At 55.9% G+C, this 16,486-nt stretch overlaps 1 protein-coding gene across 1 annotated transcript in view; it reads left to right on the forward strand.

Moving 5' to 3' along the window:
- The window catches only part of DNAH10 (dynein axonemal heavy chain 10), a 106,989-nt gene that overhangs the window by 53,086 nt on the left and 37,417 nt on the right, over positions 1 to 16,486 (forward strand). Inside the window, exons 41-52 of the mRNA XM_037511308.2 lie at positions 907 to 1,029; positions 2,146 to 2,280; positions 2,578 to 2,794; positions 5,198 to 5,317; positions 6,324 to 6,469; positions 7,480 to 7,632; positions 8,892 to 9,152; positions 10,194 to 10,366; positions 11,706 to 11,799; positions 12,057 to 12,224; positions 12,721 to 12,909; positions 14,250 to 14,421. Of these exons, the coding sequence (XP_037367205.1) occupies positions 907 to 1,029; positions 2,146 to 2,280; positions 2,578 to 2,794; positions 5,198 to 5,317; positions 6,324 to 6,469; positions 7,480 to 7,632; positions 8,892 to 9,152; positions 10,194 to 10,366; positions 11,706 to 11,799; positions 12,057 to 12,224; positions 12,721 to 12,909; positions 14,250 to 14,421 (1,951 nt within the window). The remainder of the gene's footprint in view (positions 1 to 906; positions 1,030 to 2,145; positions 2,281 to 2,577; positions 2,795 to 5,197; positions 5,318 to 6,323; positions 6,470 to 7,479; positions 7,633 to 8,891; positions 9,153 to 10,193; positions 10,367 to 11,705; positions 11,800 to 12,056; positions 12,225 to 12,720; positions 12,910 to 14,249; positions 14,422 to 16,486) is intronic.

Genomic DNA, 16,486 nt, shown 5'->3' on the forward strand with positions numbered 1-16,486 from the left:
CACTGAGGGTTCATCATTTATACCCCTAGTCCATCTTCTCTCCTCAGAACACTATGTTGCTAAACCACTTTAATCTATAAAGAGTGTTTACATCACAGAGCCAGCTAGTAGACCATGGTTCTCATCACTATCTTTTAGGGCCATTTGTTTTGTCCAGGGTTTATAATTGCCTTCCTTTTCCTCTCATGCTATTTGCCTTTATCTCATCCTCATTCACCCCTCCCCCAAACTTTCCAGTATGTCAAGAATTCTACTTGGGCCCCCATGTTTTCCTGATGACAACTTTCCAGGCCCTCCATCCCCTGCTTACAATAAGGACTCCTTGTTCTCACAACTTATTTCATAGTTGTGGTCCTGGGACTTGCTTTCATTCTAGCTTAGTGGTAATGCTGTTGCTAACTTGGTCTGCAGAATTCATTGATGCATGAATATTTGTGTACATTGTTATCTTATTGGCTGAATGAACTGTGTCTTTTTTTTCTGTAGAAAAGGAGACATGTATGTTAATATTGCTGGTTTGGATGCATGCATACTAAGTTTCATACTATTTTATCTCAATTCCTAAAAAACAAACTGAAAGGAAAGTACTCCAAAACAATGCTTATTTCTTTGTGGTGGAGTTTTGGATAACTTACTTTCTCCTTTACGCTTTTCTATTTTTGGTAGATATTTCACAACATATTAATTTTGACATTAATTTTATACTAAGAGAAAACTTTAAAAGGAGGTAGATCAGAGATGTGTAAATTTCCTATGACAAACCTGTGTGTTTGGCTAGAAGCCTCATGAAAGCTGGGTAAATGTGGGAATGGTTTGGGTTTTCTACTATTGTAAAACTTTGCACAAAGACCTTTAAACATGTTCAGTTGTTTAGAGCCATTGTCGTGACTGATTTTAATTCTCCAGGTTGGAGATCTACAGTATGCCTCCCCTGCAACTGTGTCGCGATGTGGAATGGTTTATGTGGATCCTAAGAACTTGAAATATGAACCATACTGGAAAAAATGGGTTAATCAAATACAAAACAAGGTGAAAATTATTTCTAAAATGAACTTAAAGTTATTAGTGTTAGTGGCCAATTGGATAGCTATAACCCAGAGGGATGTTTACAGTTGAAGGTTATGGCATTGATCTTGACCTACCTATGATCTTGAGTGCTTAATTATCAATATATAAGATGAAAATATGGAAGACACACTTTTTAGATGTCCAGATAATTAATAGCTGCTGCTATAGGTAATGCTTTCAGTAATCTAGACCAGGAGCTGATACTTTTCCCCCTGTAAACACTAGAGAGTAAATATTTTAGGTTTTGCAAGTCATATATATATATATATATATTTTTTTTTTTTTGCAAATACTTAACTCCGTCATCATGGCATAAAAACAGCCACAGTGCTTTAATGGGCATAGGTATGTGCCAATAAAACTTTATTTAGAAAAACAGATGGCAGAACAGATTTGGCTTATGGGTTGTAGTTGGTAACCCCTGGTCCAGTCAAGTCCAGCTACTGAGACACACGTCTTAGGTGGTGCCTACACTCCCCGTTTGCTCAGCTGGATGAAGCAGGTGTGAAAGGACCTAACTTGGAGTGTAACTGAGATTAGATGGGTCCAGCTGAGCTTCTACCGTGGGATGTGCCATGTGGCTGCCCAGATTGTGTGTCATCTTAACGACAGACTTCATGGAAAGGTGCAGAGATGATGTGACCAGGGCCAGGAGGCCATGACCACATTCTCAAAGGGATGGTGGTGGCTTGGCTCTGTGTCTAGAAGTGTTACTAGGCTGGTGGTGAACTGGAAACCAGAATGGTTGGCAGTTCCTTGAGAGGAAGAGGCGCCTTCCACTGTTTGCTGGAGCACTGGGGCCCTGTCGCTGGAACTCTAAGATGGTTGGCCCCTTTTCTGTCAAATGTGACCTCTCTCCCATGTAGTGGGGTGAACCCTGGGGCAATAAAATGAAGCACTTGAGCATCTCTCTAGAACTCTGAGACACTAATGATTTCATAGGGATTTGCTCACTTGCCAGATTGATCTTTCATCGGAAGGTGTTTATCACCCCCTCTCAACAAGGAGAACTTCCCAGCAATTTCCGTTTGAATAAAGGAGCCCTTGGCAACATGTTGGCATTCTGCTCTTTCCTAGGCCGAGCTAAACACTTTGGATAACCTCTTTGCAAAGTATGTGCCCTATCTCATGGATGTGATAGTGGAAGGAATAGTGGATGGAAGACAAGGAGAGAAGCTGAAGATGATCGTTCATCAAACAGACCTAAACATGGTAGGAAACAGTCACTGTTGGCAAAGAAAATCTTTCCCTAAAGATGGACCCACACAAGCTTTCAAGGAAAGCACATGTCAGGTCAACAAAGAAGAACCAGCACTTCCTGCGTGACCCTGGCCAGACGAGCTGCTGGGCTTCATCGCCTGACCCAACATGGCGGCCGTGTATTCCCATCACGCTGGGGCCTGAGATTCAGGACTTATGACCAGAACTGGTCCTGGGGTGGGGGAGGACGGGTGCTGGGGGGCCAGTGGAATGTATGGGGGCTGACCCAGGTGTTTTCCTGTGAACCAGGTGACCCAGTTGACCAAGATGTTGGATGCATTACTGGAAGGGGAAATAGAGGACCCGGACCTGCTGGAGGCCTACTTCTTAGAGGCTCTGTACTGCTCTCTGGGCGCCACCCTGCTGGAGGACGCGAGGATAAAGTTTGATGAGTGCATTAAGCACATAGCCTCTTTGCCCACTGCTGACACAGAAGGGGTCTGGGCCGGCCCCGGGCAGCTGCCAGGTAGGACCTGAGAGTGTTTGCTTTGGTTGGGTTTCACAGGACATGGCCTTGCTTTTCTACATGAGGCTTGTGGTTTCCCAGCTCTGGGGGTCAAGAGCCCCTGGTGGTTGATCCCCTCCAATGTCCAAATGCACGGACTGCGCGAGCAGAAGCCTAGCCCCTTTGGGTCCTTGCTTGTCGAGGCTTCACGTCCCTCTCTGAGCTTAGATCTCTGCTTCCTCCGTCCTGTTGAAGCTCTTCCGGCGTCCTTCCCATTCTGTGCTGTTGGCCTGCCCTCAGCCCCTCGCTGCACTCCTGACCCCTGGCCGATGGGCCTTGTATGGAGTCCCTTTGATGAACCCCGAGTCTGCCCTCCTGTCCAGGTTCCGAGCCTTGCGCCTCTTGAATTCTCTCCTGTTCCCACAGGGGCCATTTACCTCCTTTTGCCATGAATCTCCACCCTGCCCTCTTCCCTCTCTGTCCAGAGCACCCCTCTCCTTGCCTCAATGGGGAACACAGACATCCTGGACTGGGAATGGTCCCTCTCAGCAGTCAAGCCGCAGAGAACACTCTGCACCTCCATCTCTGTGCCTCTCTCCCCTTGTCCAGAGAGGGGGGGCCCTGACCAAGTCCAATCTGCCCCCTGGACTTTGGGGCCTGTCCCTTCCCCCCTCCTGGGCTCCTGGCTGCACAGCTTTCTCCTCTTTCCCCAGAAGCTTTGCCCTCCCCTCCCTCCCCTGCCTCCCTCCCCCTCATTCTCCCCCTCCCCCTCTCCCAACCCTTTCCTGCAGCTGGCCCATCACTTCCTGTTCCCCGAGATTGTCAGCCCCCACCCTGCCCCCCACTGCTGCCCTCTCGCCTGGTGCTGGTCCTGGATCCTCCCCCCACTCTCCGAGTCGGGTCTGAGCCTTCTCGTGGGCCACAGCGTCTCACCTCTGGTCTTCCTCCCTCAGGGGCCTCCCCGGCTCCCCAGGCTCAGTTATGTTTGACTCTGTTTCCACTCTCTGTCCATCCGTCGGTCCGTCCATCCATCTCTTTCTATCTTAACTCTGTCCAGTCTGTCTGTCTTCTCTCCTCTGCCCAGCTGTCTGTCTTCCTTCTTCCTTCCCACGACTTGTCTCCGCCATCATCCTCTGCCTTGTCCCTGCCTCCCTCCACACCAGTGACCTCGACACCTTCTTCCCTCCCCTGTCAACTCTACCCCCTCCCCCAGCCTCTCGGGCCCCCACAGCCTCTGCCCGGGACAGGGCGGGCCTCATGCAGATCCGTTCCCCGACCGCAGCCGTCTTGGTCTTTGACTAGTGCCGATCTGGCCGCGCCTGCCATCCAAGGGCTGACCGCAGGGGCTCCCAGGGCCGGCCAGGAGAGGACTCGCACTTTGAAATGGCCCCCGGGCTTGTCCCGGCACCATCCCGCCTGCCCTCTGGCCCGCTGCTCCTCCGCCCGCTGCCCCCTTGCTGCCTGGTCCCCTCATCTGTCCTCTTCCTCTGCCAGTTGCTGTCCTCTTGGGTCGGGGTCACTGGTGCTGACTGTGGGAAGGACTGAGACTCCCCCACCTACCTGAGGCCCATCCTGGTTAGATGCCGTCATGGGGTTCCCGTGGCCCCTGAATTTCCTCAATCACAGAACTTACTGCTCCGCATGGAGCTGGCTATTCACTGGCCTCTCCGCCCCCTTCGACCCCCCAACCCCGGTAAGCTCAGGGCCAGGACCTCCAGGGTCGCTGCTGCCCAGCCCGGGTCCTGCCAGGCAGGAGAGGCCAGGACAACAGCGGGGGTGTGCGGAGACCGGAACTTGGGACATGGCGGCCTCCAGCCCCGAGAAACCACCTCCCCGTTAAGAAAGGAAATGAGGTCATGTGGCTTGGGGGCTAGGGCTGAGAGCAAAGACGTTACATCGTAGTGACTAAAACGGTGGGGGTGAAGCAGTGTGGGCTCGGCTGAGGGGATGGACGAACCCCAGGGCACCCCACTTGGACGTGAGAAGAGACTTTCTCCAGATCACTGGACTTTTCAATTTCTGTTTGTGGGCCCTCTGCTCCCGGGTTCTGGGGTCCCCGTGGGTCTCAGGGCGACGAGTACGCCCCCAGGCTTGCCATGTCTGTGAAAACGAGTCTCAGAGAAAAGTTCAGGTAGGTTTCTTTTTCTTCTGTCTCAGGGGCGGAAAGCGACTGACGCCTCAGGCTTCGTCTCCGGGGGTCGTGCTCCCAGGAGGGGCTGGGTGGGCGCCTGGCGGGGCGGGCAGCGCTAGTCCAGAGGCTCGGCGTGTCCCTGACCGTGAGCGAGTAGCCTTGTGCCTTGTGCCCCGGACTCCCGTCGAGTGCACGAGAAGTGCCCTTGCTGCCCTAGTCCATCCAGCGAGGGCCAGTGGACGCGGTGTTTCCACGCCTGTGGGGGACGCGACACAGCTGCTTGTACCCTGCAGGCCACCTGCCCACCCTGTACAACTTTCACTTCCATCCAACTGAGAAGAAGTGGATCCCATGGAACAAACTGGTTCCCGAGTATGTCCACGATCCCGAGCGGAAATTCCTGGACATCCTGGGTGAGTGAGAGCAGCCCCTACCCCCGGCATTTCTCCTTCCACGAGGAGGTGAAGAAGACCCTGAGGCTTCCGTGGTCCTCTCGAGTCCACCCTAGAGTGGAGGTCATGGAGAGTGAGCGGTGGCCTTGCCAAGAGGGGGGCATTTTGATTCTTTTCATGTGCTGCTGGCGCCAGGTGACTCGGCTCTATTTGCAAGCAGGCGGGTGGGGCAGGGTGTGGTGGGCGCAGCCCTGTTCTCGCACGTTTCCATGTGCCCTTGGGCCCCCAGGACTGGCTGGGCTCCAGAAGGAGCAAGTAAGTCAGCGTTTTAGGACTGCTGTTGCCTTGAGGTACCAAGGACCTCGGGTGTCTCTGTGGTGAGATGTCTGTCTCTGTGGTGAAACTCTGGTGAGACTCTCTCTGGTGAGATGTCTCTGGTGAGACGTGTCTGCGGTGAGACGTCTCTGCGGTGAGATGTCTCTGTGGTGAGACCCTCTGTGGTGAGCCATGTTCCAAACGCTCCTCTGGCTGTGTGGGTCACACAGAGGCTGCATGTTTTCACCACACGTCAGACTTGGTCCTCACGGGGTGACTCAGCATGCCCATTTCCCAGGAGCCAGTCAGGATTCAAAACTGGCCACGCAGGAGGAGCCAGACCTGACTTCTAGGATTTATGCTCTCCTCAGTGGGGCTGTTGGCCAGGGAATCCTGCAATGGGGGCTGGTGTGAGCAGTGGGGAAGCTGGGCTGCTGGGCTCAGGCGGGGTTGGGTGTCCCTCGGCCAGGTCTTCAGCCGGCAGGGCCGCACGGCCATGGCCTATGGCAGGCTGCTCACACTGTGTGCTCCCCGTGGGTGGACTTTGTGGGGTGTGAGCAACACCCCCATGAAGCCGTCACAGCGAGGGTAGGGTGGGAGGGCTCCTGAGTAGGCCTTTTCCACACCTCAGGCCACCTTGGGGGTTTCTGCTGTCGCTGCTTCCCCATGGCATTGTTCCCATGACGCCCCCCTTTCCTCACACGTCCCTCAGTTCACACGGTGGACACGACCTGCACCACCTGGATCCTGCAGCAGATGGTGAAGATTAAGCAGCCTGTCATTTTGGTTGGTGAATCTGGTACCTCCAAGACCGCCACGACCCAGAATTTCCTCAAAAATCTGAACGAAGAGACTAATGTGAGTCCCTCTTGCTGTTCACATCCACTGTCACGGGCGCTTCGCGATGTTTTGGTCGTTGAGGGGCCATGCACAGGACAGCGGTCCCCAGGGGTACCCCATCCAGCCCAGCATGTCACGGGGGCACCTTTAGGCTTGTGCCTCCCGCTTCAGGACGTTCGCACAATGACCCGACCGCTTCATGGCAAATTTCTCAGAGGTGTCCGTGTGGCTGAGCCCTGTGCCTGTCCAGCTGTGTGAGGAGTTGCTGGACACAGAGCGGCTGACGCAGCTCGCCTTGTGACCTTGTCTGTTGTGTGTGTCAGGGCTGTGGGAGCGGCCTGGCGGCACTTCTGGCCAATGCTGTAGATGGTTGCCAGCGGCTGGCCGGGCCTGTGCTCATCCAAAGACTTTCCCGAGACCAGAGGAACCTCTTCCAAGATGGCGGGCCCTCCCCCCCCGCCACCCTGGGGACCTCTCCCAGGGCTGCTGAGACCCTCTTGACACAGCAGCGGGCTTCCCCCCTGAGGGAGTGTCTGGGACAGACGGCAAAGCAGACGCACCCGAGCCTTTGATGCCCGAGGAAACCACAGGCTGTCTCTTCTGCCGGCTGCTGCTGGAACCACCCCATGCCGTGTGGGGCACCCAGGGGTGTTTACAGGAGGGGAGGGTGATTGGGAATTGTCTGGGAGCAAAACTGAATCATGACATGCTCCTGCCCTCCAGGGCTTCAGGTGAAAAGAAAGGGGCTCTGAGAGGTGAAATGACTTTTTCAGGTCCCTCCCTAACACCGTGCAGAACCAGCCCCCTGCCCCAGGCCCTTTGTCCCTAAGGCCCACAGGTGGCACCTGTCACTGCCTCATGTAACCTTCCAGAGGGAAAGAATTCTTACTGTAGTTCTTCGAAAATACCCACGGACGCTCTCACTAGCTTACAGACAAGTCAGTTCAGGTGCCAGTGAATCTGAGAAGCCGGGCGTGCATGGCCTCATGCTGCGAAGCAAAGCCGCCGCCTGGAATCCTCTGTTGCAGATTGTGCTGGTGGTCAATTTCTCCTCCCGCACCACGTCCATGGACATCCAAAGAAATCTAGAAGCGAATGTGGAAAAGCGAACCAAGGACACGTACGGGCCGCCCATGGGGAAGCGCCTCCTGGTGTTCATGGACGACTTGAACATGCCAAAGGTGGGGGCTCCTGGCGGGGGCAAGAGCTGTGCTCGGTGGCCGAATGGGCCTGGGGCCGGCGAGTGTGAGCAGCCAGCGTGGATGGGCACAGCCCCGGCGGGCCCTGGTTAGGACTGTGTGCTGGGGCGTTCCCCACGGACTGTGCTCCCCGGTTTCTTTTCTTTGCTCCCCGGTTGAAGGAGTAGAGCTGGCAGTGGTCAGCCTCTGTGCCCAACGTGTGCTTGAGCTGAGTCGTCTCTGAAGGAGCTGTGCTTTTGATAATAGTTCTGCTCTCAGCTCCAGCTATTGGAAATCACAAGGGAAGACACGCCCCCAAATTCCTCTGGATTTACCAAGGAAGGGGAAACTTAGTATGCCTGGGTCAAAGCCTGAGAGGAGCAAAGTTTTCTTACACTGGAATTTAAATTTATATCATTTCCACAAAGCCATTTCCCCTGGATTTTCTGAAAATCTAGCCTCCAAATGTTCTGTGTGCAAACTAAGCATCCATCCATCCTCCATCCATCCTCCATTCATCCTCCATCCATCCTCCATCCATCCTCCATCCATCATCCTCCATCCATCCTCCATCCATCATCCTCCATTCATCCTCCATCCATCCTCCATCCATCCTCCATCCTCCTGTCTGTCCATCCATCCACCCACCCGGTTAACATGTGTATATGTAATATATATATATATATATATACACACACACACACACACACACACATATTTTTTTAAAGATTTATTTTATTTATTTATGCATAGAAGAACTGGGGTACAGGCCAGAGGTGCAGGAGGGTGACAGAATCCACCAGAGACAGAGGGGGGAGCAGAACAGGCAAATTGACCGAAGTACACTCCTGAGGGGAGCAGCGGGGAGACAGGAGAGGTCTGCTGTGCCATGTGTGGGTCAGCTCCCGGGCCGGGATCGAACTTGGGCCACAGTGGTGATGGCACTGAGACCAACCCCTAGGCCACCAGGGAGCCTCCGGCATATATATTTTTTGAGCACCTCCCATGGGATTGGTGTGTGCAATGGTGAGCGAAACATACATAGTCCCTGCCTTCATGGAGCTTATAGTCCAGCAAGGAAGACAGACTTTTAAAAATAATGAGAAATGAATATATAATTGCAAACTGTGAGAAGCCCTGTGAACCTGCAGCCAGAGCGCTCTGAGAGTAAGAGGAGTAAGAGAGTGTGGATGGCCAGCAGAGGCTCCAGAAGGTTCTGTCTTATAACACCACGTTCTCTCGTTCCTTACACGTAACCCGAGGTGGATGAGTACGGCACTCAGCAGCCGATCGCCTTGCTGAAGCTGCTGCTGGAGAAGGGCTTCCTGTACGACCGCGGGAAGGAGCTGAGCTGCAAGAACATTCGCGACCTTGGCTGTGTTGCCGCCATGGGGAAGGCTGGGGGCGGCCGCAATGAAGTCGATCCGAGGTTCCTTTCACTGTTCAGCGTCTTCAATATTCTGTTTCCTTCTGAGGAGTCTCTGCATTTAATTTATTTCTCCATCCTGAAAGGCCACACCTCGGTAACTTGGTTTTCGTTGGCGGTCGAGGTGGGCAGGCCCGGTGCTGGGCACAAGCGTGGGCAGGCACACTGTGGCCATCCGCCTTCAGGACGTTCTAATTTCGTTCAAGCCCAGGGGAAAACACAAGAAGAATATAATCCAACTGGATTATATTCCTACTGATACTGTGAGTCATGAAATCCAAATCTAATGTGGTTTTAGGGAGAAGGGGGCCCCTGAAAGTCATGACTTGCCACCTTGAGCTCAGCAGGGGGTTAACTGGGGGCTGGCGATCTGGAGCCAGTCCCCTATCTGTGCTGCTGGCAAGTCCCTTGAGCTCCCCTAGGCCCCACTCTCATCTCGAATAGGGAGATAGGATGGTGCTGGGTCCTCTGGGTTAAGGGGGAGCAACGCATGTGGAGTGTGAGGCGCCCTGCCCAGCACGCAGCAGATCCCCACTACCTCCTAGCTGCAGCTGTCATCATTATGATTTAGTTGGCACCATGGATGGAGCCTGTTCATTTAAGTAAAGACGTCCCGATCCTGGCCTTGCACAATTCGGGCGCCAGGTGGCCAAGGCCAAGGCCAAGGTGTGGAGCGGCCGCTGTTGTCCATACGAGTGTGGGCTCCTGGTGGGTCCATGTGTGTTCCTAGGCTGAGAGCGGGCCTGGGGCATTGGTTCACATCCTGTGGGCTTGTCAGCGAGTGTAAAAATCTAGGGAACCAGAGCACATGGGACCATGAGTTTCTCTGGTCTTGTCATTTTGTTTCCTGATTCCCTCTTTAAAAGTTGTGGTAAAATTCCAGGTCAGCAGCACTTAGTATGTTTAGCATGCTGCACAGCCACCTCCCGTCCAGTGCCGAAACATCATCACCCCCGAAGCAGTAACCCCGTCCACTCTCCAGGCCCTGGTGGCCTCCAGTCTGCCTTCGTCTCTGAATTTGCCTCATCTGGACATTTCACGTGCATGAGCTCAGATGACGGGGGGCTGCGGGCCTGGCTCCTGGCACTTGGCGCCCACATGGAGCAGGCGGGTCACCTGGGGACCCTTTCATTTCCAGGTGTTCCACGAGAGCATCGTGGCCATGACCGACACGCTGACCTTCTGCACGCTGACACTTTACAAAAGCATCGTGCAGGACCTGCCTCCCACCCCGTCCAAGTTCCACTACATCTTCAACCTTCGGGACCTCTCGCGGGTTTTCAACGGTCTCGTCCTCACTAACCCAGAGCGGTGAGTTTGTCCTGACTTGCTCTGTATGTTGCGCTTACCCGGTACCTAGGTTTGGCTTTTTTTCTTTATTCTTCTAAGGCAGAGGCCTTATGAGAGAATTTGATGAATTGATGTATCAGTTGATCATCCGAAGTCTTTGGTTTCTGCTAAATGAAGGAAAGAGTGCTTGGCTTAAGGCCTGGTGGCTTTTAAGTGCTGGAATCGAAAGACAGGTGGCGTGAGGGCGTGTGGGCAGGTGTGTGAACCCCTGGCCTCTCTGCTGCCCTCTGCTCTCACTTCCGAAGTTGGGGTTTGCCTGCGTGGAGACGTCTACTCGTTCGGCCCAATTGTCCTGCCTGCTGGTGGGTTCGGCTGTGTGTGTCTCTGAGAGACGTGAGCACAGAGAGGGATTGAGGTCTAGGTAAAGAAGTTTCCCCTTTAAGACCAGACTTACAGGGCCTCCCAGGTGGCGCAGCGGTTGAGCGCTGGGTTGTGAAGCTGCCCGCGGCCTCTGCGGCGCCGGTTCGATCCCCGGCTGCTCCCCGGCCACCGAAGGAGGGTCCCACATGGCGCGCAGACCTCTCCTGCCGCCCGCTGCTCCCCTCAGCAGTGTGCTTCGGTCCTTCTGCCTGCTCTGCTCCCCACTCTGGCTCTGGTGAATTCTCTCACCCTCCCGGCTTCTGACTGTACCCAGTGCATGTATAAACCAAACAAACAAACAAATAGATAAATAAGACATGCCTCTAGAAAATTAAAAAAAAAAAAAAAGACCAGACTTACATAGTTACACTAGTATTTACTTTATGTAGGTAGATCTGCAAGCACGATTTTGTGGACTCACTCTAGGGATCCCCAAAAACTGAAAAATGAGTGAATAAAGGACTAGTCCTGCATCCAACCCTATTCTCTGGTGCTTTGAGGGTGTGGCATGGAAAGTCAGGAAGGGCAGCTCCAGGTGTTTTGGGTGGAGCCAGGGACCTTAGCCAGAGACCAGAGAATATTCCAGAACTGGGGCCAGAAAGAGGAGGTTTTTAGAAAAAGGTGCTGCCAGTGGCCCCAACGCCAGTTTTAAGCTCATCTCTTCCAGCAAGTAGGAGCAAGTGGTGTCAGGTGCTGATTTTGTATCACCGTGGCATCTATAGGTGATGTCTCTCCTTCCCCTACAGCGGGTAGGTTACGAGCAATGACTTTACTCTTACATCTGTGCCCACTAACCAGTTGATTCCTTTCATGAATGTGAGACCAGGGGAGTGAAGGGCAACAGAGATGTCCTTCTCTGCCTCTTAGGCGTCCATCTGAAAATAACACGGCCCCTCTTTCTGGATGCCTTTGTGGCTGTTCTCACCCCTCCTGCCCACAGGTTCCAGACGGTGGCCCAGATGGTGAGGGTCTGGAGGAACGAGTGTCTGAGAGTCTTCCACGACCGCTTAATCAACAAAACGGACAAGGAACTGGTCAGTGCACAGAGTGGGGAGCAGGCAGGTGTGGACCCACCCCCCGGTGAGGGTTAGCGCACTGAGACGGGGTGGAGAAGAGTAGGCACTAACAGCAAGAGTCAGCAGGTAAAGGGGCTTGGGTTATCAAGTATCTTGCAGCAATTGGGGGAAACATTGAATGCAAATCACTTCAGATGATCCCAGCGTGCTCTCTGACAAGCCTTAGCAGCACTTGTGCACTGAGGCTGGGTCCTCAAGCTGTCTGATGTCATCAGGTACAAAGACACATAGAAAACCTGGTGACGGAGCACTTCCCGGATGACGTGGAGGTGGTGATGAGGGACCCGATCCTGTTCGGAGACTTCCGGATGGCGCTGCAAGAAGAGGAAGCTAGAATTTATGAGGACATCCAGGACTATGAGGCGGCCAAGGCGCTGTTCCAGGTGGGCGGGGCTCACGTCCCCCTCCCCTGAGCGAGCACGAGTCGTGGCCCGAGGGTCGCCTGGGTGCCCGGGATTGGCGTCCTGTCCCCAGGTTCAGAGCGTGGCTTTGGGAGGTCCCGCGCCCCATGGTGTGTGGGAACAACCGTGGTATGGTGCCCCCCCAGGATTCGCTTTCTCAGCCCCTGGGGAGGGGGGCTCGGACTGATGCGCGGCGTCAGGAGTTGCTTGTTTCCTGACATTCGCTCTCTGCTTGGTGGGTGAGTGGAGGCTTGTGGGTACCACAAACCAGTAGATGGGAATCCCAGGGGTGGTGGAGGGAGTGCAATTTCCGCCCCCCCCCGCTCCCCCCCCTGCCCCATGCAAGCGGTTTGATGGCGTCCACGACTGTGGCATCCAGAAAACTCTCTGCTCTGCCCTGGATCATGGACAAAAGGGAGTGGAGGGGAGGTCTGTCCCTTAAAATCCAGCGATCCTTCCAACGTCATTCTCCACTCAGGAAATTCTTGAGGAATATAACGAAAGCAACACGAAAATGAACCTGGTGCTCTTTGACGACGCCCTGGAGCACCTGACGCGCGTGCACCGCAGCATCCGCCTGGACCGCGGCCACGCCCTGCTGGTCGGGGTCGGGGGCTCGGGGAAGCAGTCCCTGGCCAGGCTGGCCGCCTTCACCGCCGGCTGTGAGGTGAGTCCACCGCCTGCCCAGGACTAGGTCTCTCGAGCCTATTCTGGCGCCGGGAGCACACGCAGATGTTGAAGTCACCCTGCAGCTCACAGCTCAGTGTCTTCATAGTCGAATCCAACAGACCCTGTGACCGTGGCCCACGGCTCATGCCCTGGCCACGCAACCAGCACCTGCTGGGCCCTCTGAGGACCAGGCCACACCAGCACCCACCTGCAGTGCACATTGCAAAGATATTTTGGGTATCTTTAGAAAATGCGTGCAGTCATCACTGCTGTCTACTTTAGAACACTTTCAGCACCCCCAAAAGAAACCCTAAACGCTTTAGCATTACACTCCCCCGCCCCGTCTGCAAGTATCGACAGACGTGACTCACTGTGCGGCCTTGGTCTGTGCGACTGTGCGTGTGGGTGACTTGAGGGTGAGAGCGTGTGGGTATGAATGTGCGTGCGAGATCGAGGGCGTGGCTGTGCATTTGCAAAAGCATGTGTGTGAGTTCACGTGTGACTGAAAGCACGGGAGTATGAACAAGCGTGTGATCGCCAATGTGTGTGCATGTGGGTGTGTGAGCTCATATGAGTGTCAAATGGATCACTATGTGAAAGTGTGTGGACGTGCACATGCATGTGCACAGTGTATGAATTCGTGTGTGAGTGTGTCAGTGTGTGTACAAGTGACTGATTGTGTGAGGGTTCATGTGCAAGTGTATGTTATGTGCGACTCTGCGTGGGCATCTGTGTGGCTGTGTGGGTGTGTAAGTGTGTGGACGTGCATGGTGTGAGCTTGTGTGAGCGTGGAGGTGTGTGCGAGGGGGAGGAGGGGAGGCAGGACGGAGGGGCCAGCTCTTCAGTGTGAACCTGGGCGGTTTCCTGTCTCCCCAGGCGGAGGAGTTAGACTCCTCCCCGAGCCAAGAGAAGCGCGTGGCCGAGAGGCCGTGACTTACACGCCAGCCCCTGTGCGCGTCCCCAGCTTGTGTGCAGCAGGGTTACTTCATTAAGATTTGGTTTCGTTGCACATCCCCGCACTTGTCGCGGGCTCGCCCAGGTGTGGGGTGCGCACACAGGCGGCGCTAGTGTGTCGTGTTCCTTCCCTGTCCTCTGCCTCCCGGCCCTGAGTTAACTCATGACTCACTTTCACACTGAGGGTGTCCTTCCCACACCTGCAGCTCCCACCCCCGACCAGTGCAAGCACAGAATGTGGGGCGCGGCCCCTGTGCTCCCACTCCCTGGGTCCTGAGCCCGGCCCAGGTCCCCGCTCGTGTCCCGCCGTCCCTCACCCCCCTACCCACCAGCCGAGGGCCGGGCTCCGGGCACCTCTCAGAGGCCGCGGGCCTGTGTCGGCAGGTGTTTGAGATCCTCTTGAGCCGGGGCTACTCTGAGAGCAATTTCCGGGAAGATCTGAAGAACCTTTACCTGAAGCTGGGCATTGAGAACAAATCCACGATCTTCCTGTTCACCGACGCGCACGTGGCCGAGGAGAGCTTCCTGGAGCTCATCAACAACATGCTGACCTCGGGTAGGGGCCGCCCGCGGGTGGGGGCGCAGGCAGGGAGGGCCCCGGCAGAGGGGGAGCGGGTGCTCAGCACGAACCACGTTGTTGGCGGGGGAACGTGGAGGGAGCCCCTCTAACCGACGACGGCGGTAGGGACCCCCGTCCAGCCGGGGGCCAGTCCCCATCACATTGTTCTGGCGGCGCAGACTGAGCTTGGCGCGTGAGCGTCTTCTGCCCGGGAGCCCATCGGTATTTAATGAAAAGATATTTTTATTTTTAATTTGCTTGTGGTCGAGAGACCGTCAAGTCGGAGCTGGACGAGCGGGAATCTGGCCGCTCGCGCGTCTCGCGGGCTCTGCCCTGCGCGCCTGCTGCCGCTCGCTGCCCCCCTCGCTCCCGTCAGGCCTGCACCGTGGGGCGGGCGCGAGCCTCTGCCACCGAGTCCTGCTTTCTCCGTGTCTCGGAGCCCGGCCCTTCCCTCGTGTTCCCGTCCCTTCTGGCCGGAGCTCCTCTTCTCTCCCCCCACGCGTCCCTTACTCTGACCTTCTCCCCAGCGCTGCTGCCCCTCGCAAACCTGAAAGTCAGAGGAGCGCGTGTCTTTGGAGCTGGCGGTTTCACAGCCTCTGGACGACGCCCCGGGTGGGGGCGGGGGGGGGGGTCGCGGGGACCCTCGGTATTTCCAGTTTCCATTTTTTAAGGTCAATCCAGATCATCTTCCGTGACGGCTGCTCCGGTCACATCCCCACCTCCTGCTTGCTCTTCTTTCCGACCCCAGCTTTTCTCCGCCCTCTCCGTGTTGGTCTTCCTGCCTCCCACACCACCCCTCTGTGCCCGCCCCTGCTCCCCTTCCCCGGGCAGGAGGCCCCGGGTCTCTGAGGACTGGCTTCTCTGCGCCTGGCCCTGCCCCTCCTTTCCCGGGCACACGTATGCATGCTGCTCTGCACGGTGCCCACGCTGCCCCCACTGCCTGGCACCTCTCTCTCTCCCTGTCTTCATCTGCCTCCGCGCCGGCACGCGAGGGACGCGTGGCAAGGGGCCCCTGTGGAAGGCAGGGCGCGGGAGGTGGAAGGCCGTGCTCGCTGGCAGAGGCGGGGCCTGGTGGATGCGGGCGCTCAGGTATTGTCTTCATGACTCGTCTCTGCCCTCCTTGGGCTCTGCCGTTTTTCTCTCCCACTTGCCTTCTTGGCTTGTCCTAACAGAATCTTTGAAAAAGGCCGCAGAAGCCCCAGGCCCGCAGCTCCTCGCCCGGCAGGTGGGCCGCGTGGCTCCTCCTGCCCTGACACGCTCATTGCAGGGCTCTGATTGGGCAGGCCTGGGGTAGGTCATGGCCACCCAAACCACCCAGACGTGGGTGGGTGAGGATTCTCCAAAGGAAAAGGGGGACCCCTGGCAAGGAAGGGGGGACACAAGCAAAGAACCCCTCTTTCCTGTCTAGCACCAAGCCCCACCCTTCCTCCATATCTTCACTGTCTCGTGGGGTCTCCCCCTCCCAGGAAGCTGCCCGCCGAGTTGTCGGGGTCCTGGCTCCCCAATGCCCGGCCCCTATGGCCCAGCCTGCTCATGGCCAATCACGCCACCTCCTGGGCTGGCATCAGAGTTTGCAGGCGTGTCCCTAACTTGTAGGCGAGCTCGTGAAGGCCACCCCCGCCGTCCTCTGCATCTGCATGCGGTGGCCGTGAAGACCGCGAGGGCTGGGAGGGCCTCTTTTAATAGGCCTCGCTCGCATAGTGGGGCTGCTGTTCGCTCAAGCCCTTGCCCTTGGCAGCGCAGTGGGGCCTCTCGACGTTGGCACGAGGGGCATGATGGCTATTTGTTAGGGGTGGGCCTGGACACCTAGGACACCCCGCAGATCTGCGCCTCTGCCGCCGGAACCAGGGCCAGGTGCTCTCTGTCTCTTGCAGTCTTGGGAACTGAGTCAGATGCCTCTTAAGGGGACACAATTGCCCCCTGCCTCCACTGAGAGCCCCATGGAAATGTTCACCACAAGCGGGAAGTGCTTATCGCCCCTTCTCACTGATGAGGAGGCCGAGGCTCAAAGGGATTTGTTTACACAGCGGGCGGGTGAGAAGGCCTTGGGCCCCAGCGGCGG

Source organism: Talpa occidentalis, unplaced genomic scaffold (genome assembly GCF_014898055.3).
Source record: "Talpa occidentalis isolate TD23 unplaced genomic scaffold, MPIMG_talOcc4v2.1 talOcc4.14, whole genome shotgun sequence".
In the NCBI taxonomy this organism is placed as follows: Eukaryota; Metazoa; Chordata; class Mammalia; order Eulipotyphla; family Talpidae; genus Talpa; species Talpa occidentalis.